General features: G+C 36.7%; 1 protein-coding gene across 2 annotated transcripts in view; it reads right to left on the reverse strand.

Moving 5' to 3' along the window:
- The window catches only part of Gabrg3 (gamma-aminobutyric acid type A receptor subunit gamma3), a 600,453-nt gene that overhangs the window by 245,799 nt on the left and 327,077 nt on the right, over positions 1–27,577 (reverse strand). The window contains exons 4-5 of one of the 2 annotated variants that reach the window (XM_027926108.2): positions 17,644–17,864; positions 15,371–15,453 (exon numbers count right to left, since the gene is read on the reverse strand). In XM_027926108.2, coding sequence (XP_027781909.1) covers positions 15,371–15,453; positions 17,644–17,864 — 304 coding nt within the window. Of the gene's footprint in view, positions 1–15,370; positions 15,454–17,643; positions 17,865–27,577 lie in introns of those variants that run through there. The other variant, XM_071607344.1, reaches the window with a different exon arrangement.

The raw sequence follows: 27,577 nt of genomic DNA on the forward strand, positions 1-27,577 counted from the left end.
GACAGTTGATCCCCAGCACTCAGTAGTTTAAAGGGTCTTTCATGCCTCTTAAGTCTTTCAACTCATGTCTCAGCACAGCATTCCAGTTCTCTTGCCCTCCTTTCTCTCCAAAAGTCATCTCAAGAGAAAAGCGGGTATCACTGAGTCTCTGTTCCTAAGAAATCATTTTCAAAAATCAAGTACAAAATTATGAACTAGGACTATAAAAAATGTAGAGAAGTAGTCTTTGCTTTGCAGGATTTCTTTTGTATACTTTCCAGGGGTTTTCAGCCCCATGAGTAAGCACTGTGGGGTAATGTATGATTCCTATAAATCAAGTAGCTGACGACCTTGTGATTAAAATCCCAGGTCTTGTTGCCAAAACTTTGGTCCCATTTTTTTTACTGACTTCAGTTTTAGCTTTATGCAAGATGGAAAAACATGAAGGTTTTCTGACCTTGTTAATTTTGCAGTATTTGCTTTTGATGGATCAAACAACACAGTAATGCCAAGAACTCTCAGTGGCTCCTTCAATTCATTAGTTCTATGGAGAAGAGAGTGTCTATCATACCCTGCTTTCATTTTAACCCCCTCGGAGCCTGGTGTTTGCAAGTAATCCATATAAAACATGTGCATTGTTGGATAAATTCTCTAAAATGGTGAAGTAAGCCCAATGTGAAAAGTCTAGTGAGAGTCTGGCTGTTTTCTGCACCACTACAAGACCTTACCTGTGCAGTGTGTCAACAATTGCTGTGCACTCCCTTAGGGACTCCAAAGGCAACAGAGAAACTGTGGAAATATCTCTCACATTTAATCCTGGGTGGACAGCCATAGCTCTCAAAAACAGCTGCACCATTGGAGTCAACAAATGTGCCCAGAGTTCCATTCATCATGTTGTAACTTGCTACTATTACCCCTCTGCAAATGGGGGGAGTAAAGGTTTAGAGAGATGCAGAAAGTTCCAGGACAGGTGAAGGGGTCAGTCATTATATGATAAAATCGGGGACACTGAAAAGTTACCCTCTTCAATTCAACTCCCTAATCTTTCCTGCCACAGCACTGTCCTCCATCCTCCACCTGTGTGGGATGTTTGAGAAAGGGGCATGGTGCCTGCAGAGATCAACCATTACAGGGCACTCAGGGCCACTTCAACAGAGAGAAGCTGTGCCATCAAAGTCAGCAGTCTTTACTGCAGTCAGCCTTTCTTAGTAATGTCATGACCAGATTCTTAAATTCAATGAACAAATTGCTTTACTTAAAGCCAGAAGAAAAAGACTAACTAACATTCAAGACTTGGAAGAAGGAGCCAACAGAATCCTGTGTAGCAGTGATTTGCCATTTTTAATGAATTTCCAACCTAACTGAGGACAACAATGAGGGCTGGTGAGAGGAAGGATATCAGAGTCACGCCTGTCCTTTGGGCTCAAGACTTCATCATTGTCATCTTAGAAGGACTTCATAGTCAGCTTGACCATGCATGTAATGGCCTCCTAAACTTCAAGCTTCAAGCTTACAGGAAGGGGAAGGTGGAGGCAGGGAGGAGCTAGGAAAGACCACAGGAGCACTAAAGATTGATAGGCAAAGAGAAAATATGGCAAAAGTCCATTTCATTCAAAGCACAAGTCTGTCTGCTGTGGTTCCTAAAGGGAAATTTGGTTCCCGGGTCACCATCTTGATTGTCACTCACAGGTCATGGCTGTGGGACACCACCATGTCTCTCATAAATGATGAAAAGCTGCCTCCTGCTGCTTCCAAAGCATGTGGACACAAGAAGACACTTGAGCAATTGGAACTTTGCAGCCCACATGTCTGGTTGACTTTGGGATGGCGGGAACTCCCCTCTTCTTGGAAGACAGGTTTCCTTTTGGAAGTCTCACACCTGAACATTTGTTTCAGAGAACACAGGGATGCTGCTGGCATCTCACAGCATTTGCCCTTTGGTGACTAACACTTCCAACAGGGAGAAAGGACTTTCAAGGAACACTATCTTCCTTTCCTTACAGGACAAAAGGCAGGGGAGGGAAGCCCCACCTGCTGGGTAGCTCCACCTGGCAAACAGCCCACCTCATTTATGTACTTGTGCAACAGGCAGGGAACAAAGGAGGTTTTTTAGTTGGCTTGGTTGAATAAAGACACATCAGTTATGAAGCATTTGGATGAATCAGGAGTTCTTAGTTCTCTCTCCAGGTCCGATCAACAAGGGTTTAGAAGAGTTTTTTATTTGGCTGTTCTCTGCATGCTGTGCACACAGGAAGAAAGGAGATATTAGCAGCTCCTAAAAATAAACCTTAGCTGGTTTGTTTGTATCTCTGCACAGGGAATCTAATGTTGCTGGAGCCTGAGAGCGATCAAGCTAAATGTAAGCTTCCTGTCCTGTCCAACCTGCTTCCTGGCCTCAGGGGAACAAAACTGACCATGAAACACAGATGGTGCCTCCTTGTAGGCGCTGGGCACCTAATTTGAACCACCACCCTCCTGGGATGCCTTAAAAAATCTTTTCCCAAATCAATGTCTTCACAGTCCCTATGGCCATGAGGAGACAGGAATGTGAAGAGCCAGTATCTGAATCAAATTCAGGAGCAATCAACTTAACCTTGAGCCAAAGATCTGCCACAGTGGGGAAGCTTGATCATCTTCAATTATTTTCCATTGTCTTTGGTCTAGCATCTCATCATCTAAAAGGAAAGGTGAAGAGGATGCTTGGCATGCAACACTGAAGGGGAAACAAGCAGCAACCCAACTTTCTACAATACCCCTGGTCAATTGCAGCATGCTGGCATGTTCACATGAATTGTGTTGACTGAGTAACATTTCTGGTCAGAAGTATCAAAAGCAACAGGTGATACTGACACCTGTTTACCTTTCCTGACAACAGGGCTCATTCTCAGAGTGTCCCTCTACAAGGGCAACCTGCAGATCTGACTCCATGATGCTAAAGTCCAGCAGAGTAGGTGTGTGGATTAGTGGCAAACTCTTCCCAGGGATCAGAGAAATAATAATAATGACTTGTATCTCTTATTGTTAAGAATCCCCTATTTCATATTTAGTGCTGAATGACAGACTTACGAATCTATAGGGGATGTATCCACAGGTTCTACATCTATAGATTCAACCAACCATGATTTTAAAATCCTTAGAAATCAAAAATCTCTGAAAGTTCCAAAAAAGGAAAACTTGAATTTTCCATGGGCTGATTTCTATGTTGAATCTATGTGAATTAAGTGATGTGTGGGCAATGATTAGGTATTATAACTAAACTGGATGTAATTTTTAAAATGCAGGATATGCACAAGCCATATGCAAATACACACTAATTTATACGACATTTAAGCATCTGCAGATTATGGTCTCCTGAGAGGGGCACTCTTGGGCTCAATCTCCTGAGGTTACTAAGGAATATCTGTATTTATTATCTGACTATTATAGTCAGTAAATTATGTCAATTTTCATGATAAAGAGAACACTATAAATGTTGGTGCACATGAACGTATCTTCCTTGACTCTGTTATCATGTGTTCTGAACAATGAATGTGCAGACAAGGGCTTAGCAAAGGCATCTGGGTGATTTGTAGCTCTCTGAAGCCTGAGACTTCTTTTGGTATGAGAGATTCAGATTATACATATGCACATAAATGCACATTAGCATAGATTTGTGAGTCAAGACTGATCTCATGGCTGGATTTCAAATTTAGAACTGAGAGAGTAAAGATGCAGAGCATGCATCAAGAAAAGGGTTGGAAATAAAGAGGGGTCAAAAAACTGGGAAAGGGGAACTCAGAACATTACTAATATGGAATGAAATAGTTTTAAAGGTGTACTGTTTGCTCAACAACCTATGGGAGAGCCACAGACTATGATTTCTGGCATTTTGCTGATCATGAACTCAGATAGGTTACTGAGCAATTCAAACGTGGCTACTCCAAATGGAAATGTGCTGTTAGTAATAAAATCACATTCATTTTCAGAGTGGCTGACCTCAAAGAGAGCCTGCACAGACAATACCATGTCCTTGAGCAACCCTGAAAATGGGCAGGTATATGGATTTGTGTTATATATTGCAAACTAATAGGATAAATACTTAGGTGTTCAAGACTTAGGATTAAAATATTTCATATTAATCTATTTAAAGTAGCTCAATTTTTTCATATTTATTTCAAATTAGAATGGTAATGTTTGGGGCAGATCATATTAAATAAAATGGAGTGGTAAAATAGATACCTCCTGTTTCTTTTTACTTTTTCAAAATGTGATTCCTAGGAAATCTAAAATTAAATCTGTGACTTGCATTAAATTTATATTGGACAGCACAGATCTAAGAGAGATTGTAAAAGAATAAAAAGTGTGAATCTGGACATGGAAACTTTTAGAAATGAAGGGAACATGATGCCACTCAGGGGATAAGGGAAAAATGTCTGTTATGTTTTGAAAGGAAAGTAAACAGAGGAAGACTAATAGAGAGGCAGCGATGGAATCTGGCCCATGGATCTATTTTATTTGCCCAGTAGTATTAACCTCCAAATGTTCTAGTTATGCAAATTTGTTGTCAACTTTAAAATATTACTGGAAGCCTCCCTATAAAAGTTCAGAATCTCAGGTTCTTTTGAAAAACAAAAATACCTGGCAAAATCTTCATTGTATTCTTTCAAACCTGGAGTTGGCCAGCACTGAGAGGCAGCTGCCTCACACAGTAATGGTTGGCCACAGTCCCCACTGTTCTTTCCTGTCTTCTGGACCCTTAGATTGAACATTGGCTGCCATTTACTACTTCCAAGCTTGTGCTCATCTTTCTTATTATACACTTGTGAGAAAAACGACATACATGTGCCAGTCATATATATGGGTATATTAACTGTTATTGAAAAGATAAACAAATTCCTGGCAAAACAATATCTCCTTCCTTTATAGAAACGTTATAGAAAGTGGCATATAGATGATGTTAGCCATCAGCTGCCATTTCTCACTGGGCACACAGCTGCTCTGCTGAATGAGATACCAGATATATGACCTGGAAATATTTTCTCTACTCTGGGGGTTGTCTTTTCATTCTTTTGATGGTTTCCATTGAAGCATGAAAGTTTTCAATTTGATAACATCCAGTTTATCTATTTTTTTTATTGTGCTGTTTGTACTTCTGGTGTCATATCTAAGAAACCATAGACTAATCCAAGGTTACAAAGATTTATATTTATTTTCTTTAAAAAGTTACATATAGTTTAGCCATTACATGTTGCCTATGGGGTAAGAATGCAGTTCCAACTTGATTCCTCTTGCTTAATTACATCAAATTGCCTCAGCACTGTTTGTTGGAAAAGCTATACTTTCTTTCAGAATTATTTTGGCAAACATTAATTGACCATAAATATGAGTTGTTTTGTTTTTGGTTTTGCTTTTAGGACTCTCAATTTTATTCCACTGATCCATAAATCTGTCATTTGGGCAATATCTTACCACACTGATCTACTTATATAGTAAGTTTTGAAGTCAAATGTGTGAGGCATCTAAATCTATTGTTTTTTATGTAAGATTATTTTGACTATTCTGGAGTTTTTGAATTTCCATGTAAATTTTAGGACTGCTTTGTCAATTTCTGGAAGGAAAAAAAAAAGCCAGTAGGGGTTTGTATTTGGACTGTACTGAATCTATAGATCAATTTGGGGTAGCATTACCATCCCAATAAGATTAAGTATTTCAGTTCATTAACACAAAATACCTTTCCATTTATTTAAGTCTTCTTTCAATACAGTTAACAATTCCACCTTAGCTTTTACTTCTTGTTTATTTCAATAACTTTACATAACTAGGATCATAGATAACATAACCTTTTGAGATTTTCATTCAGTTCAATTCTGTGGCAGTACAATCAAATCATTTCATGGATCAGTAATGTGTTGCTGCATAGTATTTCTTGTTAATGATATAACAACAACTTGCTTACCAATTCATCTACTGAGAGACATGAGGGTTGTTTCCAGATTTTGGCTCTTAAGAAGAAAGCTCTATGAATATTAATGGGCAAGCTTTTGTGTCAATAAATCATTTCTTTCTCTAGGATGAATGTCTAATTATGCAATCACTAGGTCATATAAAAAGTATATTTTTAGTATTGAAAGAAACTTTCAGGGCTGGGGATGTAGCTCAGTGGTAGAGTGTGAGGACCTGGATTTAATCACCACTTCTAAAAAAAAAGAAAGAAAAGAAAATGCCAAACGTTTTTCTACAGTGACTGTGTTATTTTACATCCTAACCAACAACACCCAATTTTTCTACATCCTTACTGGTATTTGGTATCATCACTGTCTTTAATGTTAGCCATTTCTAATAAGGGTGTAGTGATAATGCATGGTTTTGATTTGCATTTACTAATAATTAATGATGTTAGTATGCATTTACCATCTGTATGTCACATTTGGTGAAATGACTGTTTATGTCTGTTTATATCTTTTACCTATTTCTACCTGGACTGTTTATATTTTGTTTAGTTTTGGTTTACATTTTTATCAATTGTGATAAAAATACATGGTGCAAGAATTACCATTTTAACCATTTTAAGTGTACAATTCAGAAATATTAAGTACATTTACAATGCTGACAACCCTCACCAAAATATATTTCCAGACTGTTTCATTATCCTAATCAGAATCTTTACTTGTTAAATAGTAACTTATTCTATTCTCCAATCCCTAGATACTACTATTCTGCTTTCTCTGTATATATGAATTTCCTCTTCTAGTTACTTCAGGTTATTAGAATTTGTTCTTTATTCTTAGTCATGCTCATTTCACTCAGCACGATATTGTCAAAGTCATAGAATGTTGTCACATGTGCTCAAACATCATTAGTCATTAAGGAAATGAAATTTAAAACAATGAGATGCAACTTCTTACCCACTAGGATGGCTATTATCAAGTGTTGGTGAAATTGTAAAGAAATTGGAATCTCTGCATGGCTGGTGGGAACACAAAACTGAACAGCTGCTAAGAAAAACTGTCAGTTCCTCAATGAATTAAGTAGAGAGTTACAATATGATTCAGCAATACTACTCCTAGGCACATGTTCTTAAGAATTGAAAGCAAGGTCTCAAGCAGATTCTAGTACAATGTTCATCGCAGCTTTCTTCATGATAGTCAAAAGGTAGAAATATTTCAAGTGCCCACCAAATAATAATGGATAAATAAAATATGAAATTGCAAATGATAGAATATTTTTCAGTCATGAAGAGAAATGAAATTCTTTACTGATTAGTTTTTAGAGTTATTTACATAATATAGATTAAAGCCCTTTTTCAGATATGGGGTTTGTAAGTATTTTCTCCTAGGATGTAACTTGCCTTTCCAATCTTTTAGACTATAATTTTTCAACTTTGACAAAGTCACAAACCATTTTTTAAATGCATCATGCTTTTGATATCAAATCTAAAATCCTTCATTAGTTTTACATCAACGATTTTCTCCTATATATTTTTTATAATTTGTTGTGGTTTTATGGCTTTTTACTTTTAAATTTAAGGCTTCTATCCATTTGGAATACATATTTGTATAAGTTCAAGGTTATTTTTTCCAACATATAACCAACTGAATTAATTACTACTTTATTTGTTGTATGATAAGAGCAACCTAGAATTAGCATATTTCTCAAAATGTAGTGTTCCAATGATACGGTGCAAGACATTCCAACAGAAGCAACACCAGACATCAGTATAATCTGTCTTACAAGATTTAACATTACAAAATAAACAGCAGAAAGTGGGGTACCATTTTTTTTGCTGTTAAAATATTAATTGAAGGAATGGGATTTTATTTGAGGTTTTATTCTAGGACCTAATTTAATTTGAGAAATCACCCGTGAATGCTAGTTTCACACATACAATTTTCTAAATTTCAAAGTGACAGAAAAATATTGTTTCAGGGTCCACAATACCTACTTTAGTTTACAAAAAGTTGAATATGCATGTGAAGTGATCCCTATTTTTGAAAAACACAACAGCATAGGGTTGCATAACTGGCATTCCTAACATTTTGTCATTGATTTTGCACATGACTTAGACACAGATGCTATCTATGTATCTTGCATTGTTTACTTAAAGGTATATTGAGCGTACTTATTATGATGATTTGACTTAAAATTTTTCTACTTTATAATGGCGTTATAGCAATATGTATCCAAAAGAAAACGTCAAAGTTTTAGTTTTGTTCTTTTCCCATGCTAGTGACAGTCTGTATCATACTATCTGGTATCTGCCAAGCAGTAGTGGAGAGTCTAGCTTCCAGTCAGCCACACCATCAAGAGAATGAGTGACCAATGTTATTGAGCTAGGATATTGAGTAGGTTAGTTGTATTCAACACGTTTATGACTGAGGATATATTCAACTTATTGTGGGTTTATAAGGACATAAATGTATTGTAAATCCAGGAACATTTGCACACTGTGGCTATAACAAATTAGATTAACACTAATTCTCCAAAGGTCATACATCTTCTGGAAGTAAAATTATGAATTTAATAAAGTTCATGTTAATATATATTTTCAGAGAGAAATGTTTACTTCATAATGCTGATTTTTAACCAAAAGAAAACCAACAATGAAATAAATTATCTTCAAAATAACTACAGAAATGAAGAATTAAAATACAAGATATATATTTTGTCTTTTTATTTAATCTCTTCTATAAAATATATTAAGATACAAGATGCACAATAAAGTTAGTCCTAATTCACTGGGAGATCATTTTTGAGCTTGTTCTGTCATGTAGATTCTCCCCACAACTTGAGGACTGTGTGTGATACATCTGTCAGCAGGTCCCTGGGCCTTAGAACACTTATGACACCCACAGAAACTCACAGCCCGGTCTCTAGAGCCTGATAATGTCACCTGACGTGGCAGAAAGGACTCTGCAGATACTATGAAGTTGGACATTTCAACTGGGGAGATCATCCTTCCTGTGGATGTGTCCAGTCTATTCAAAGAAGTGAACAGGTGAGAAGAGGAAACCTTTCCTATCTGTGATCAGAGAGACTGATGACAAAACAAGGATCATAGAAAAGCAACCAGCTGTTTTCAGAACAAAGAGTGGACACAGGATTAGGAATATGGCCAGCCCCTAGGAGCTTGGGGAAGTAGATTCTCCCTGGAGCGTCTAGGAAGGAATGCCACCCTGTCAACACCATGCCTGATGCCCATTTCAGATTTCTGGACTACCAAAATGTGAGATGGTAAATTTGTGTTGTTTTAAGCCACTAGGTATGTGGTCATTTGTTGCAACAGTCATAGGGAAGCAATAGAACCACCAATGACATCTTCAACTGAATATTCGTTAAGGCATAAGTCTTATGACCACACTCAGCATACAGAATATAGCCAAGTTCAACTCCAGAGATTTCTCTCCCAGGATTCAATATCAGAATAAAGTTTAATTCAGTCATATATATTTTATTTTAAATTTTTTATTGGTGCATTATAATTATCCCTAATAATTAAATTCATTTTGCCTTATTCAAATGTGCACATAATTGATCAATATCATTCCCCAGGACCTTCCCTTACATTATCCTCCTCTCTCCCAATGATCTGCTTGCTCCATTTCTACTGATAACTCTTTTATTATTTTTTTTTAATTTTCATTAGTGCATTGTAACTATATATATATGCATATAAGCAGGATTAATTGTGGTACATTTGTACACAGACATAGAGTAACTTGATAGATTTAATTCCCCAGTACTTCCCCATGCCTCCTCTCAATCCCTTTCCTTTACTCTATTGGCCTTCCTTCTATTTTATTGAGATCATTTTTTTTAATATCTTTATTTTGTATTTTTATGTGGTGCTGAGAATCGAACCCAGTGCCTCACACATGCTAGGCAAGAATGCTACCACTTAAGCCACATCCCAGTACCCACTTTTTAAAAATTTTCCCTTTTCTCTTTCTCTCCCATCCTCATTTTCCCATATGAAAGAGAACATTCAATCCTTGAATTTTTGAGTCTCACTATTTCACTTGGCATGATGATCTCCATTTCCATTTTTTACCAGCAGATTATATAACTTCATTCTTCTTTATGACTGAATAAAGGACTCCATTGTGTGTATATACCACATATTCTTTATACATTCTTCTATTGACAGACATCTAGACTAGTTCCATAACTTGGCTATTATGAATTGCACTGCTATAAAAATTGATATGTATGTATCACTATAGTATCCTAATTTTAGTACTTTTGGATAAATATCCAAGGACATAAGCAATTTAAAAATTATTTTCAATAATTTTAATCAATTGAAATAAACTTATAAAACAAGATATCTCTCTCTCTCTCTCTCTCTCTCTCTCTCTCTCTCTCTCTCTCTCGTGCTTGGGATTGAACCCAAGGCCTTAAGCAAACACTCTACCGACTGAGCTATATCCCCAGCCCAAGATCTCTCTTTCAGTATATATTAGGAGTTTTGTAATTGTGATTCTGAAACTCAACGACTACAGAAAATACAATAAGTTTTTAATTTATTAAAATATCTCCCAAATCTCAACTACTTTAAAATATATATAAACCCAATTATTAAACAATAAGCCCAGGGCTGAGGGTGTAGCTTAGTGGTAGATTGTGTCTTTAGCATACCCAAGACCTTAGGTTTACCCTCAGTACCAAAATAATAAAATAGCAATAGTAACAATAAACCCAAACATGCTATATATCAGATGAAATTACCTAATCTCTGTGAATGTATTGGAAAATTTTATAGAATTGTCATCATTTGAGAGGTTTTGCTTGTGCCAGTCAGATAGACTACTAAAGAAACAAAATTTATATTAGGGAATTTACCACCAAAAAACATTGGCACCAAAAGGAGGTACAGTCCTGAGTCTTTTAATTGAATTAAGAAGTTGTTTAATAATATAGTAGTTTAATAAGTAGAAAGACTTTACTATCATATTAATGATCTCATTAAATTTTACTATACATTTTAAGGAATTTTCCTAGCTTTTATTTATGACAGGAAATGTTCAGTTTTGCTGCTGTCAATTTTTAAATAGAAAAAAAATTAGCTCCTGATTGCAAATAACTGAAAAGTACTATAATAATAATTCAAAGCAAGTGTTAACAAACACCACTTCATTTCCAATTGCTCATCAGTGTTATGATGAGGGTTTTCCTCATAATATACATTTATAATGTAGAAATAAGTTAGGTACTGAAATGTCATAGATAAAACTATCCTCCATAACTCCAAATCATCAAAGCACATTTTCCTTTAAAAAAGTGTTATTATTCTCATTTATAAAAAGTGAATAATATATACATGAATTAATGCCACACATGTAAATTAGTTCAGTAAATTTATTCTTTAAAGCAGAGCTTTACATTTTGAGATTCCCAGTTATTTTTTATTTGGGGCCTTTTCATTTATAATTGGAATAAATTCCTTCTCTACCTCCAATTGTTATTGTTTTTATTAGACTTTTTAAAACAGCTGTTTTAGGTTTGCTGAAAAATTAAGCAAAAAGTGCAGAGCTCCCATATACTTCTTTCCCTCTCTCCCTTCAGAGCCTCCTTGACAATTAATAGCTGCACCAGAGTGGTGCATTAGTTATAATCAATGAACCTATTGACACATCATGATCAACCAAGGCCCATGTTAACATTAGGATTCACTCTTGGTGTTGTCCATTTGGATAAGTGCACAATGTCATAAATTTAGTATTATAGTGTCTCACAGAATACATTCACAGCTCTAAATATCTTTTGTGCTCCATCTACTCGTCCCTCATTCTCCAGCCCCTGACAACCACTGATCTTTTCCCTGTCTCCACAGTTTTGCCTTTTCCCCAAATGTCACATAGTTGAAATTATACAGTATCTAGCCTTTTCAGATTGGCTTCTTTCACTTAGAAATATGCATTTAAGTTTCCTCAGTGTCTCTCATGGCTTGATATCTTTTTTTCTGGCATTGAATAGTATTTCACTGTTTGAATGAGCCAGATTGTTTATCCACTCACCTATTGAAGGATATCTACTTCTGAATTTGGGTAATTATGAATAAGCTTACTATAAATACGTGTACACAGGCTTTTGTGTGGAAATATGTTTTTTAATTTACTTGGATAAATATCAAGGAGTGCAAATTCTGAGTCATATGGCAAAAGTATATTTAATTCTGTAAGAAACTATCCAACTGTCTTCCAGAATAGCTGGACCATTCTGTATTCCAAAAACCAATGAATGAGAGTTTCTGTTGTTCTACTTCTTCACTTATTTTTGAACTTGTCATTGTTCAGATTTTGGCCATTCTAATGGTACATAGTAGTCCATATCCAGTTTTGTCATTTTAAATTTATTTTTATCTGGTTGTCAAACATCAATCTAGTCATTCAGTGCCCTGATTTTTCAGACATAGTTGCTTTTACTTGTCCACATGTAAAAAGGTCTTTGAAGCCAGGCACAGTGGCACATGCCTATAATCCCGTGTTCAGGAGGCTGAGGCAGGAGGACCATTCAGAACCAGCCCCAGCAAAAGTGAGGTGCTAATCAACTCAATGAGATTATGTCTCAAGATAAAATACAAAATAGGTCTGGGGATATAGCTCAGTGGCCGAGTGCCTTTGAATTCAATCCCTGATACCCAAATCTGATCATGTTCTACCACCACATGATATCAGAGACGTGAAAATACATGTGGATGGTCTTGCAAATCATTTTTCCTACCATGACAGACTTCTTCCTAGTGCTGTATGCTTTCTAGAAAGACATTGTTAGAGTTAAGCTTTTAGAATGGTGTTTCCCTGAGTGGTTGTTTATGTAAGTTACCTTTAAGAATTTAAATTATTTCATTTTTATAAAACTTTTTTTTAAAACAATCCATATAAATACTTTTCTTTCTGGCAGTATTGTAAACTGCATGTGTGGAAAATCTCCTCTTGGAATGAAACTCTTGAAAGGGCTTGTAAATTTTTTAGGCACATTTTGAAAACTTGAGGGAGTAAAGGAAACCATCAGACCCCAAGGAGCAGGACTATACTGGAGCACTCAGGAACCTGACAGTCTCTGCTGGTCTGGACCTCAGCCCCACATGAGCAAGCAACACAGTTGGGCCCCAGCAGAGAAGCCATGCTGGGCAGAGAACCCATTAATGGCTGCTGGACTGTGGAAGTGAAGAAACCTCAGCTGGAGGAATCTGGAAAAACTCTCCCTAAAAGAAGAGTCCCTGTCCATCTTTGTGGAAAACATGTAAGAGAAAAAAAATGAATTTCTGTGCAAAGAATTTATAACTACAAGCCTGAAATCATGAAGACATTTAGGTAGCTAGAGTTCATACCATCTATATGGCCCAGGTACTCAGGCTTAAATTTTAATTTACAGTGATAGAAAATAAATTATTGATACATGTACCAATATGTTTGAATCTCAAAGATATTATGCTGAGTGAAAGAAGCCAGACATAAAATACAAAATTCTAGTATAAACACCATTAATCTGTAGCAGTAGACACCAGATCAGCAATGCCGTGAGCCAGGGGTGGGGGAATTGTTTGCAAAGATGCAAAAGAGGGTTTGGGGATGCAGTTCAGTGGTAGAACATGTGCTTAGCATGCACAAGGTCCTACTGGGTTCAAGTCTCAGCGCGCGCGCACACACACACACACACACACACAGACACATAAAAAAAAAAACTAACTGAACTAATGGGAATGTTCTATTATCTCTGTGTACTGGTATTTACATAGATATGTGAAATTCTCATAGATATGTGAACTTTACTGGAAATAGGTTGTTTTTATTGCATGAAGATTACATCCTAATAATAGGGATTTTAAAAAGGAAAGCACCAACATAAATTTCATACCAAATAGTAGTGAATTAGCAGCATCACATTCTGGGTAGTGAATCCAATTATTAGCAGTGTTCTTTAGTTTTATAAGTTTGAATAAAAATTAAAATGATATTGATACCAGAGAGAAGCAGAGCAAACCATCTTTTAAAAAAATATCTTTACATACAAGACTCAAAGAAACACATAGAAAAAGTCCCAGAAAACATGAACTCGAATTAACAAATAACTAAATAAATTGTGCAAAACCTACCCCAAAACATACTGATATGTTTTGAAAATTTAAATAGTCATTATTCAAAATCTGGTGAAGAAATCAGGGCCAAAATTGCATAGAAGATGCAAAACTAATGTCTAATAATTAGAAAATAACCACTAAAATTACAAACTCAATAAATGAGTTAAGACCATATCAGTTCACTGGAAGAATCAACAGACCAACTTGGGTTAGCTGATAAATTATGAACTGGACAAATCACTCATAAACATTATATCAATATGTGTATGTGTGTCATACCAAAGTGACTCACAACACATTGATTTAGAGGATTCTGTAACTTTTAGAGTAAATAAATAGAGAACTTTCCCAAAAGGATTTGCAGGCAAGGTTACCAGATATTATAAGCATTCACATCCACTGGGTAGGCATGAACTGTTTGTGTTATCAACAAATAATAAGTTTAGTTTCAACTAATTAAGTGAATATTTACAGAAAAATATTTTAACCCAGTCTAGAAGATTACTAAAATTTACCTTTCCTTTTTGTCTTTTTCTGAACCTAAAAGGAATTATAAAGTGCATTCATCTTTTGTTTCATACAATGTCTGCCTGAGATTTCATCAGATTTGTTTGTCAGGCTCCATATGCAATTTTAAAGAAATTGAATAAAGTTAATTAAATTCCTGTGAGTCATACATAAGTACTAGTGATTAATATATTTAAAGTGAACCATCATAAATTCAGCAAATATATTTCCATATTAACCTTTACTTAAAAGCTTTGTGAGTAAGCAAATAAATTTGATATTTCCTTTATATGTACTCTTGTCTGTAGTATTAGATGCCGTCTTAAAGAATTTTTAAGTGATTGCTTGTTAGCTATGATATGAATCACAAATGAAATGTATGACACTATAAAAATGTTCCTTACAGTAGTACAATGAGACAAATACAAATAGATTTAAAAGACATTTTTCTTCCTATTTAGAAAACAATTCACCTTGCCTTAAAATATTAAGCCTAAAAATATTGCAAAAAATTAATATACTTCAAATAATATGCACATCTCATCAGCATAAATCTTTGGTAAGTCCACCGGTCATTAGTTTCTGAACACTTCAATTTTATGGTGAATGGTAAGTTGCTCATCACTTTATCAAATTTATCTATTTTGTAACATAAATCCTGTCTAAGAACATCTGGAATAAAAAAAGGTGGCTGACACCAAAAACCATCATCAGTTTTCTCTCGTTGGACAGTGACACTGTTACCAGTTGCATGACTGCTTGCCAGAAACCAGTACCAGACCAGTCACTCCCTACACAGCACTCATGCCCCACCAGGGTACTCACAGCTGGAGAAGATCAGAGGGCAGGAGTGCTCATCCATGGGGAAGTTGTGCAGCTGCAGCTGGCACTCTGCATTGATGGTGAGCCTGTAGAAGAGCCAAGCATCACTCTTGGGGTCAGAAACAACACAGCCAAGGCCCTGGGTAAGGCCCATGGGGTGGCTGAGGCACCAGGATGCATGGAGAGGGAGAGAAGTTCCATGATGCAGGGTCCAACACATGCAACTCACTCTGGGCAATTGTACTCTTCACCCAGTGAAGCCCTGTTGTTGTCTTTGTATTGTGTTATTTTGTTTGGCTTTTAATCAGAAACAGAGAATTCCAGTTAGTAACATTCCAACTGTGTCTACAAATACAAGCCAAGTCAGGGAGGAGAAAAAAAAAACCCAACTGTTGTTTTATAAGTTGTCGTTTTCAATCTGTTTGAATGAAATCCCTCCTCCGTTTGAAACTGGTATATTTGACTAAATAGCTATTATGCCAAATCAATCCACTTGTGGAGGTATTTCCTACTTGGGCAATCCCCTACTTCATGAGGAAGGTGATGGTTGTACTAAGTAGCATACTTCATCTTTCCAGAACAGACACCCTGTGTGACAGAGTTTCTGTACAGGATCCCAAGAGCAGACATATCTCCATAAAGATTCACTGAGGCTCTATTTCATTCCAGTGTCTCATTGGTATTTCTTTAGAATTGATGAAACACCTGTTTCAAACTCTCGCTTTATCAATGTATTTCATCAGCATACCTCACTATTGTGACATTTTTTGTTGTTGCTATTGTTCCCTGTCTGCAAAATTATTATTTCTCAGAAACTTTAATATTCTCTTATCTTCTGCTTATTTTGATATTTGTCTATGTCATTTGTGCTACAGGCACTTGTTCAATACTAGGAGTCACTGATTTCTTCTCAGGGCCACAAGCACCTGTAATTGAAAGCTCATGACACTGGATGTGTGTGTGAGAGGGGGGAAATTAAGGGATGTAAGGAAAGGGTACATGAGGAACTTATTGTGGTATGGACTTAACAGGGAGGACATGGAGCATGGGTCAGAGGTAGGAGAGAAGTCGTAGTCCCCTGAGCCATACTAAATTGAAATGCTTGTTAGCCTACAGTAGCAGACAGGCAGGTGGTCTCCAAGAACCTGGAGTCCAGAACAACCACCCGATCCTCAGCTTGGATATGACTTTAAAGTCAAGGAAGTAGATGAGCCAAGCCAGTAGGAACATGTAAAGTTGGGGGCCAGGTCCAGAGGTAGTAAGTACACAATGAGAAGCAGCCACAGGTCAGTGGAAGACGTGAAAGCTGTGCCTTTCTGAGTTGTATGCCCTCAGAGGCCACTGCCAGAGGGTGCTGTCCTCTTGATCCTAGCACTAAATAAGCAAAAAGGCGGCACTGGGGGGCACTATTTTCGTGGTCAGGTAAGCTTAGACCATTCTGGGAATGTGAGGAGCACTGTGGACTCAGACTTAGGTCAAACTCTGGTCACACTACTTCCATGCAGTAACTTTGGAAAGTCAAGCCACTTCTTTGAAGAACATTCCTCATCTCCCTGGGTTTCTGTGAGGATTACCTGGCTCTAAGAGGACACATTGCCGGGTTGCTGCATCTCCCTTTAGGGATGAGTTGGGGAACACCCACTTTGTCTTTTGTCCTGTGGTCTCAAATTTAACTATAATGACATTTGTTAATTAGGACTCCAAGACATCTGTGTTTTCCCGGCTGAGTGGACTTATGGAGTTAAATATATAAAAGATAATTTTCACAACTAATTTCCAGCAGAAATGGATTCTGATGAATGAATTAGTTCCTATTCATTGCAGATCATTTGAATGCCTTTATTTTTACACAATTGCTATTAGGGGGACAGACTCTTTCAGAACTCTGTAGTATGTTAAACATGAGAAAGAACAGAACTTAAGAGATAAAAATAGGGTCTCATTTCAACAATAACTTAAATTAAGGATCCAAAATTAGACCATAAGTAATTAAAGATTCTGTAGTTAGATGGCAGGAATTAGTTGTAGTATTTTATAGCACAATGGAGTAACTATAGTCTGTGATTTATCATGCATTTAAAACAACTAGAAATATACAAAAATTCCAAACACATAGAAATGATAAATACTGGAGGAGTTGGAATGCTAACTACCCTGATTGGATTAATAAATGTATACATGTATTAAATTATTGTAATGTATTCCATAAATATGTACAAATGGCACATGTACTATGTGTCAGTTAATGATTTAAAGAAATCCACAGGATATCTTACCTTAAAGTGTAAAGGATTTTCCCATCATTCCAAATTCTGAGGAGTTGATTGGGAGTTGTGATCCAGTGAGCCTCTGCCGTTTTAGAATTTCGGAAGATTGTGTCAGGGATCCATATCAACCCAACCATGTTGCTGTTAAGTGTGAGGATTTTCATTGTGCTGTTGAATCGAAGACGACTGTCTGTCCAGGTCTGAGCAAAAAATATATCAATTTGGTATTCCTGAAACACAGGAGAGAGAGAGAGAGAGAGAGAGAGAGAGAGAGAGAGAGAGAGAGAGAGAGAGAGAGACCTATTAGTGGCTTTTCTGAATGTTTTATTTTCTGTGCCAAAGTTGTTTCCCCTTTATTTTCACCAACAAAGTCTATTTTTCCTCCATGTTTACATTTTCATGTTCTCATTCCTCTCTTTGTTCATGACTGATACAGCTCGTTGTTTATAACATAGTATGATTCAGCAAATGATAAATATGACTAATCAATAGTTTAACATATGAGATATTACATATTGCTTTGTAAACCTTAAATTGCAATACATTTAAAAAGGATAAGGAGGGACTGAAGGAGACAGTAGAATATATTTCACAAGGTAGATGCAAACCTGTGTTCAGAGTTTCAAGCTTTGACAGAGTGTGGCCTAGCAGAATATATGTTCTCTGTGTTGTAAAATGAGGAACATAGTAATTTCCACTTCTTAAAGGTTTTGTAATGATACAAATTAGGGATTACATGTTAATCCCTAATTCCTGGCTTACATCTATAACTCAATAATGATAATGATAATGATAATAATAATAATTATTATTATTATTGTTTTTACTCAGATTCTTCTCCTTACTCTCCTCTTCTCCCTTCCCTAATCATTTTCCTCTATTCTACAGATCTCCCTTTGATTTTCATGAGATTTCTCTATACTGGGGAATGATTTTGAGCAAGTTATATTGTGTGCATGTATGGATATGTAACAACAAATTCCACCATTATGTACAACTATAATGCACCAATACAAAATATGAAAAATAAAGGGTCTTCTTAAACAACCCAAAACAAAAAAGAAAAAAAACCAGCAAAGAACAGTAGAGAGAATAGCCATTCAAGCCAAATGCTGACTGAAGGCTGAGAGAGCTCAGGTTATAGAGGCAAAGGGCCAGGTTATAAATCACAGAACCCAATAAAGCTTTGCTGAGACCATCAGATAATTAAGAAAGGCCTGAAACCACTATGGGATCTAAAATGTATCTCTCAAATGGCCCACCTCAGAGGTCATTCCCATAATCACAGTTTAAAGAATTACCATCATGCCCAGGGAAAGAAGGTTGTGGAGACTGATGGTTAAGGATCTTAACTAGCTTTCATACTTTCCACTAAGTACTGTAGGTAATTCTCAACAAATCCCATAGTTATCTTTTCCATTGGCAGAGGGCATGCTTGTTCTGTTTCACCATGTGATACCCTCTGCCATGTCATTGTGCAGCAAGAAGACCCTCACCAGTTACCGGTGCCATGCTTGGTCTTCCCAACATCTATAAGCATGTACCAAATAAATTTGCATCCTTTACATAGTCTTGAGAATTTTGTTATCGCAAAAGAAAACATAGTCTGGAAGTACCCAAGTACTCAATGTAGGAGGAAATACAGAACAAGGAAGCTGAGTCTTGCACAAGCTTTGAGCAGCCAGGGGAGCAAGTAACAGGGAGGCAGCAACTGGGAGCAGGTTATCAAGGGCACTTCCCCAGAAGCTTCAATTCTACAAAGATCTGCAACTGTAGTGAGCTGTGTGATAGCAGCAATCGGAATCCCACTGAAGTCTGTGTGTCTCCTAAAAGTGCCTCTGTGGATTAATGGCTTCTGCCTTCTAAAGCAATCATGAAAGAGAAGAGAAAGATGAAGCTAATTCAGAGCCTGGGTAGGCTGGAAGAGGCAGAACTTGCATGATGCCCAAAGCCTGTCAAATCAACTTTGCAGAAATAATCAAATCTCTAAATGAATTAAGTTTTCATCTTGTAAAATCTTGTACTAAGTAACTATGGCTGAAGGAAAAGACAAAGCCACGATCTTCCACCAGAGACTGATGGGGCCACGTTACCTGTGCAGTCAGCCCTCCTTGGGATTCAACAACCATAGATCTAAAATATTGTTAAAAAATTGCATTTGTATTGATCCTGTATAAAGTTTTTATTCTTGTCATTTATTCTAAACAATACAACAACCATTTATATATCATTTACATTGTATTGGGTAAAGGAAAAGGTGTGTGTGTGTGTGGGGGGGGGTCTCTGCAAATACCCTGTCATTTTATATGACACAAACACCTGTAGATTTTGGTGTCAGAGAAGGTCCTGGGACCAATTTCCCATAGACACTGAAGAATGATTGTACTTAAGATTGAAAAAAGGAAAATAACAGCAGGGGAGAGGGAGAAGTAACTGGCCTGCAATACCAAAGACACAGATGCCATTTCAGAATCATGTGGAGAAGTGATTTGCAAAAGTGGCTGAGCACTGGCTTCAATGGGAAGAGGCTTGCTATGATCTAAGAAAGTTCTTCCCAAGGAACCACAGGCTAGGAAGAAAAGTGACAATTTAAGACTCAAATGATCCTTTTTATTCCTATCCTTCATGGGCAAACAGCAGCCTAAAAAAACTGCTTTATGCTCTGAAGGAAGCCAATTCTCCAGTGTTCACTTCACAGTGACTAAAGTGGTTAATGGATAAAGAATAGAATGCGAGACAATGGAGTCAGGAAGAAAACAGTACTCAGGAGCTCCATCCCAGGACCCAGAATTACTGGCAGTACAAGGACACCCTGGCTTTACCCAGGGACAAAGCCCATTCATTCAATATTTGCCCACTAGAGTTTTAATTGCTACAAACCAGTGTACATATTGCATGTGTGGGGAGGAAGAAATCTTAGCAAGCTAGCTAGCTATTCTTCTTAGAATATTGGTCAATGTACCAATAGAAGCCATGTCCAGGTTTTATATCTTCACAGGAACATGTATGTACATGTAGTCATCCTTTAGTGACTGCAGGGGCTTGGTTCCATAACTCTCACCAATAACAAAATTTGAAGATGCTAAAGTCTCATATAAAATAGAGGTGCAGTATTTGCATGCTACGCACATCCTCCCCTATACTTTCAATCACCTCTAGATTACTTGCAATACCTAATGCAAAATAAGTGCTAGGTGAATAGTTGTTGTACTTTATTATTTAGGGAATAGTGCTAAGAAAAAAAAGTCTGAACATATTCTTTACAGATACAACCATCATGGGCTTAACTATACAGTACACAAAGAAGATGTGAATTGAATAACTAGTGCTAAAGGGAGACCAAGGATCTGTGAAATGGTGGGAGGTGTGGTAGCCTTTGCCCACATATCACTTCATTCACAGAAACTCAGCTTACTGGTCTGCACACTGCAAATTCAAGTTTTTCTTTTTTTGAACTTCTTGGGATTTTTTTGTTGTTGTTGTTCTTGTTGTTGTTTTGTTTTTCCAAATATATTTGATCTAGAGTTTATTGAACCTATAGATATGGAACCCATAGATACAAAAGCCCAATCATATAATGTAAACTTGACCTTGGGGCTGGGACAGAGTTGGTTTTTGGATTGCCTCCTTCGAAGAAGAGGATGAGGGAGACAGGGCCAAGTATTTACCAATTATGATACAAATCATGGTGGTCATTGGAGCTGTTTAACAAACCATGCATATTCCCATCTGCAGCTATAGGGTAGAATTGCTTCCCATTTGGGGATGAGTGTGGTGACTTCACTTAGGATAAGTTGAAATAAGAGAACAGTGGTGTGTGCCAATTCTGATAGGATTCTTGAAGAACCCATATGGAGTTCATTTGCCCCCTTTTCAGGCCCTGCGAGATTATGTGGAGCAGAGCCTCTGCTGATACATGAATGGGCAAGAATTACCCAGAGCTGTTTATGAGAGCAGCAATTCCAAGCTTTTACCAACTCATACAGTAGGGAGAGAGAAGACTCCAGGTTGTGGGGTTCCAGAAGCATAAGAAGGCCTCTTGAGAAGGCAAGTTATAATCATCCTAGTCCTTGGTAAGGTGCAGAGTGACCCATATTGACATTTACCAATGGACGGCAGTTCCCAGCAGAGGAAGCAACAAACTCTAAAGCATCCCTGCAGAATAGACTGGATGAGGGAAAAAAAAAAAAAACCCTTTCCTCCTTGATGCCAGGATTTGAGCTTCATGATAATGATTTATGAGTAAATAATTATATTTGTACAGAGAGTACACTCAGTACTTTGAATAAAATTGAGAATGTGACACTGGACAATATGGCATTAACAGGCACTCATGAGTGTTAATTGCTTTCCTTTAACACTGGTTATTGGATTAAGGAATGAAAGCCCATGTTCTCCCAGTGTGTCCAGAGCTCACCAATGGGTTCACTGATGCCAGGGCAGTCAATACTCCCTGTAAATGCTCCATATGATGTGTTATGGAAAGAACCTAAAGTTGTTTAAATCATTTTTTTTTCTATTTGTTTATTTTAGTTTATGTCAGAGAAAATCAGAAATCTAAAAAAATTTTTACTAGAGTTATTTACTAGGTTGGGATTATTTTTTAATTTGCCAAAGAATAAACTTCTGGATGATCCTGTATAATAATGGTCAGATAAATATGAGTAAGGGCCCTCTTGTCTTCTCTTTTTGTCTTCTTGATTTTCCATCCCCATTAATGTACCTTTTCCATCCCCTTTTCTTAAGACAGTTCTTCTAAAGGCAGATTTGAAATTGAATGGCAGGATAGGCTGCATTACATTACCTAAAGTCCCTCCACCAGGCACAGGTGCATTCTTTACTAGGAACTTGAATTATCCAGACACAGACGATAAGTATCCTTTCTTGCAGAGGGTAAATGAGGTTTAAGAGATTAAGTAACTTCCATACATTCTCACAGGTACTGAGTACCAATTGTTCTAGCTTTGCAGTAAAAATCTATTTCCTGCGTGTGAACTCGAAGAGGTACAGCAGCTGAAATCCAGGTGTTTGATTTCAGAACATGTGAAACAAAGAACACCTGGGAAAAATCATCATCTACTTTTACTCTGTTTACAAATTGTATGATGCCCATTTACCTGCCTTAGTTTTAGTTGCCTCATCTGCCAAAGGGAGCATTGGGGTAGATTGAATGCAAGGACCCTTCCAACTCTGACATTTATGTTTCTATATTCCTGCCCCGTTAGCCTTTCATTGTGGAAACTAATTCTCCGTTTCTCTCATTTCTGTATCTCTTGCAAGAAGGACACGAGAGAATGACTTCCTACATTCCATCTTCCACACTTAACAGGAGGTTTTGCATGTTTGAAGTGTTCAGAAACTATGTATGAAGCTAAGGCTTATATAGGCAGAAAGTGCTCCCTCCTCCATACTGTTTTCCCATAGCAGAGGAGCACACTATAAATGTCCTGGGAGCAGGAGAAGCGAAATTGCTCTTCTGTATAATTGAATCTTGCCACTACTCCAAGTTAAGAGGGCTCACAACTATGCGACTGTGCTTGGTGTGGATGTTTTATTGTGTCCATATGTGACTAAATGTTGGGGAAACACTTCCCACCCACTAAGAAATACTTTTCTTTCTCTCATAGATTTTCTTTGTAATGGCATTAATCATCTTTGTTCTGCAGAGGAAAAAAGAATTGCTTTTACAATATCTGTCTAAAAATAAACAACTTTTTTATATTCATAAATGGCAATGAAATGAAAGTGTCTAAAATACTAATAAATGTAACAGGTGAAAATGTGCAGAATATCACCCCCACCAAACTAAACCATCATGTTGGTAGAGGGCCTATGCTCATTCGTTTTAATAATTCAAGAAGTTAATGATTCCTAAATAAGCCATGAATTTCTGCAGCATGTGGAGCATTTTGACAAAACAGAAGAAAAAACATGCTTCTTAATAATACCGATATTTAACCTCCTAAAAATTCAAAAATTTTAATTCCTCATACTTTTCTGCCTTTCTTTGCCAAAGAGCAAGCAGAAAAAGTGATAGATTAATAATGGACTAAGTCTTTGAGATCTCTGGTTGCTAGAGACAAAAACTTCTGTGGGCAGTAGCCTCTCTACCCTAGTAAGGCTACTTCCCATTAGCATATCACCTCTTATTAGATAGATAAATACATCACTAAAAGATGCCATTGGAGTTGGGATTTGGCTCGGTGGTAGAGCTCCTGTGTAGCATGCATGAGGATCTGGGGTCAATCACCAGCACTCAAAACAATATAGCTGCTGTCAGTTATTCTTTATAAAATAATAGTCACAGACTATCCACATATGTATGGAGAGACATTCATAGCTAATAAATATAAAAATGTTTATATCTATCTATTGAGGTATAAAGAAGCATGGTTACCCATGGGTAGAGTGAGAATAGAAATTTCACCCCTTACAAATATCCATGCTAGTTTGGTTCTTTCTCCTATTGTTGCACATTGGCAGAGACTTATGTTAAAAATTATTCCATACATAAAGAACATCAAAAGAGGGAAGGTGGTTATAGAAGCTAAAATTTAATATCTGGTTCATTTGCATAAAGCAAGTTTTACTATTTATTTTGAAAAACAATGCAAATTATTTGCTTTCACTGTATAAAGTTCCCTTTCACATCTATAGATATAGACAGATATATAGAAAAATATAAATAGATATAGATATTAGATATATAGATCTAGATAAATAAAAAAAGAGATAGATGGGTTGGTGCTCATTGGTACAGCATGTGCTTAGCATGCATTAGACCCTGGCTTCAATTCCCAGTAATACACACACATACAGACACACATATAACAGAGGTATATAAATGAAGATATAGGCAGATATTTTAGAACAACAGGCTGGTTCAGACTATATGGATTGCTTGGCCTGGCCTGTAGGGCAACTGCTATGTACCTACTGGCTGCAGACCCCCATACTTCAGCATGAGTACCCATAGAATTGAGGGTTAGATCTTTTGGAATGAATTTCAGAGCCCTCTAGACCACTTCTGACACCCTTACTAAGATGTCAGAAAAGACTCAGGAAAGCCTTGTTTTCCTTCTTGAGAATTAAAGTGTTGACATGTACACTCTCATGCTTTCTACAAGAGGTTTGTGCAAAGAACTTTCCTTCTGAACATAAAATGATTTTCCTAATATAGTTGCTGGATTTCTTCTCAAAATGTTGTCCATCTTTTTTCCTGGTATATCTTTCTTTCAGATAACATCTTTTCTTATGTCATTGTTTTTCATGAAATACAAGTTCTGGGAAGTTGCGGGAAGCAAAATTTCTATAACAAATGACCTTCACACTTTTTCCATGAGCCAAAAAAAAAAGAAAAAAGAAAAAAAAAGAATTTGAAAAGTTGCCACCATAAAGAAATTATACATATTTGAAGAGATAGGTTTGTTTAATCTGGTTTAAACATGATGCAATGTATACATGTATGGAAACATCCCATGATACCTACCCCATTGATATGTACAATTGTTATGCTTTTATATATCAAAAATGTCAGAAGAGTAATCTGTGTTGTTAGAAAGTGGATTCCATAATATCAATAAGCTTACTTACACTTTTTATAGATTATATACTTGTAATAAATCTGTATTCCAAATAAATGACACATACACAATTTACTTATTGTTCACAAAATATTAACAATCCCATTGCAAGACAGGGACTAAGAAGTATCATCCACATAGTGGATTTAAAATATTTTGGATTTTTTCTCCCAGCTTTATTGAAGTATAATTGACAAACAAATTGTATCCATTTAGGGTGTAGAACACATTTGACATATGTATACATTGTGAAATGATTGCCACAACCAAGCCAATTAGCAAAACCATCACCTTAAGGTCACCCTGTTTTTAAATTTTGTTTTATTGCTTTTTATTTTATTTTTTTCTTCCTTTTTGGTGGTGAGAACATTTATAATATTGTTAATTATAATCACACCTCTGTAGATTAAGTCTGTAAAACTTATTTATCTTAAAATTGGAGCTTTTCACACTTTTTTTTAAAGAGAGAGAGAATTTTTTAATATTTATTTTTTAGTTTTCGGTGGACACAACATCTTTATTTTATTTTTATGTGGTGCTGAGGATTGAACCCAGCGCCCCGCACATGCCAGGCGAGCACACTACCGCTTGAGCCATATCCCCAGCCCGGAACTTTTCACACTGACCAACCTCTCTCCATTTTTTCCACCCTCTTGCTAGCCACCATTCTCTTCTCTGATTCAGACATTTTCTAATGGCTGTGCTCAGCTTTGGCCCCTCACCTTGGACCTTCACACTCTCAGGCAGGAATGAAGAGGTAGGAATAGGCAGGAGGTTTGCCCTTAGGTACTACTGTGTCCTAATAGTTGCCATCACAAGATTATAAGCTTTATACAACATGAAAAGGATACATTACAAATATTTGAAATATCTCACAAAATGGTGCAGACTTTGCATATAACTTAGGTACATCCTCTCCTATACTTCATATACCTTGGATTGCATATAATACCTAACACAATGTCAGTGCTATGTGAAGAGTTGTTTTGCTGTTTTGTTTTGGTAATGATGATTAGAAAACTTCCTGTATATATACAATACAGATGCAAATTTTTTTCCAAATATTTGTCTTGTTTTTGTGATGGGAGGTCTCACTATGTTGCCCAGGCTGGTCTTTAATTCAATGACTCAAATGATTCTTCCAGTTTAGTCTCCTGAGTGAACTATAAGTCAGAGCTACTGCCCCTAGCTCTGTTTGTTATTTTTCTTTTCCTTTTTTGGATCCAAGGATGGTTAAGTCTGCAGATGAAGAATCCATGAATTCAGAAGACTGACTGTAACACTAATTGCGTCATAATCTGACTTGATCTGTAGCATCCCATGGGCATGATCACTGTTGGGACGAATTGTGGTCTCTGACCCATATCAGAAGCTAATTTAGCTGCTGGCACCCAAGCCTCTCTGTCATTCAGAGAATCATACAATGTCTCAAGGCAGGTCTACAGGAATGAGGTGGGACTCAAGGTGTTTTTCTTCCCCTTCCAGGAGAGCACACATGCCACACTAATTCCATGTGGGGTTCCATATTCATGTTAGGTCTCCAGGAGAGACCTGGTTTGAGCATCTTTCAAGAATTGTAAAGTGATGTCCCTTAAGGCATATCTTAGAAGTACTTACTATCACCCAAAAGAGAATTGAAAGAACTATAGAAGCTGCTGTATCATGTGCTTTGCATAAGCATGTTTTTTATTGTTATTTGTTTGGTTAGGCCTGGGTATTTTTCCTGTCAGCAACAGTCAAAATCAGGGTTCCATATTTTTTTTAAACATAGTGAATATTAAACATATTGAAAGATTATTTTTTGTTCTTGTTGCTTTGGAGATTCAATCCAGGTCCTTGCATGTGCAAAGGATTCACTTTACCAATGAGCTACATGCTCAACATGTATTGTAAGATTTCATAGTGCTAGATTTAAATTGCCTGAGTAAAAAATGTAGAGAAGTCTTGAGTTCTCTTCTGTCCACAGTCTCCAAATCAGGAAAATGAGGCCCTAAATGGAATTGCTTGAGACTTCTCAATCTCATTATTTTTAGCTCAAAACTGCTTGACCTTTTTATGGGGAAATGATTTAAATACATAGTAAATGTTTTGTTTTACAACTGACCCCAGCATGAAAGTGGTCACAATTGTTGATCATTACCAGTTGAAGTTTCTTGCTGAATCACGTTTTTGCTTCAGACTGAAATATTCTTTTTCTAAATATCTACATGGAACAGAGAGAGATCCTCAGCCTTGCCTTTTGAGATCTCTATAGAACTTTGTGAGACCTCTCTGTGAAAACAGAGCTTTTCTGAAGGACTTGGCATTTCAGGCTGAGTCTGGTCAACCAACAGGTAAGTGAGAAAAAGTGAAACAGGGGA

The sequence above is a fragment of the Marmota flaviventris genome, chromosome 2 (genome assembly GCF_047511675.1).
Source record: "Marmota flaviventris isolate mMarFla1 chromosome 2, mMarFla1.hap1, whole genome shotgun sequence".
NCBI classification, from domain to species: Eukaryota; Metazoa; Chordata; class Mammalia; order Rodentia; family Sciuridae; genus Marmota; species Marmota flaviventris.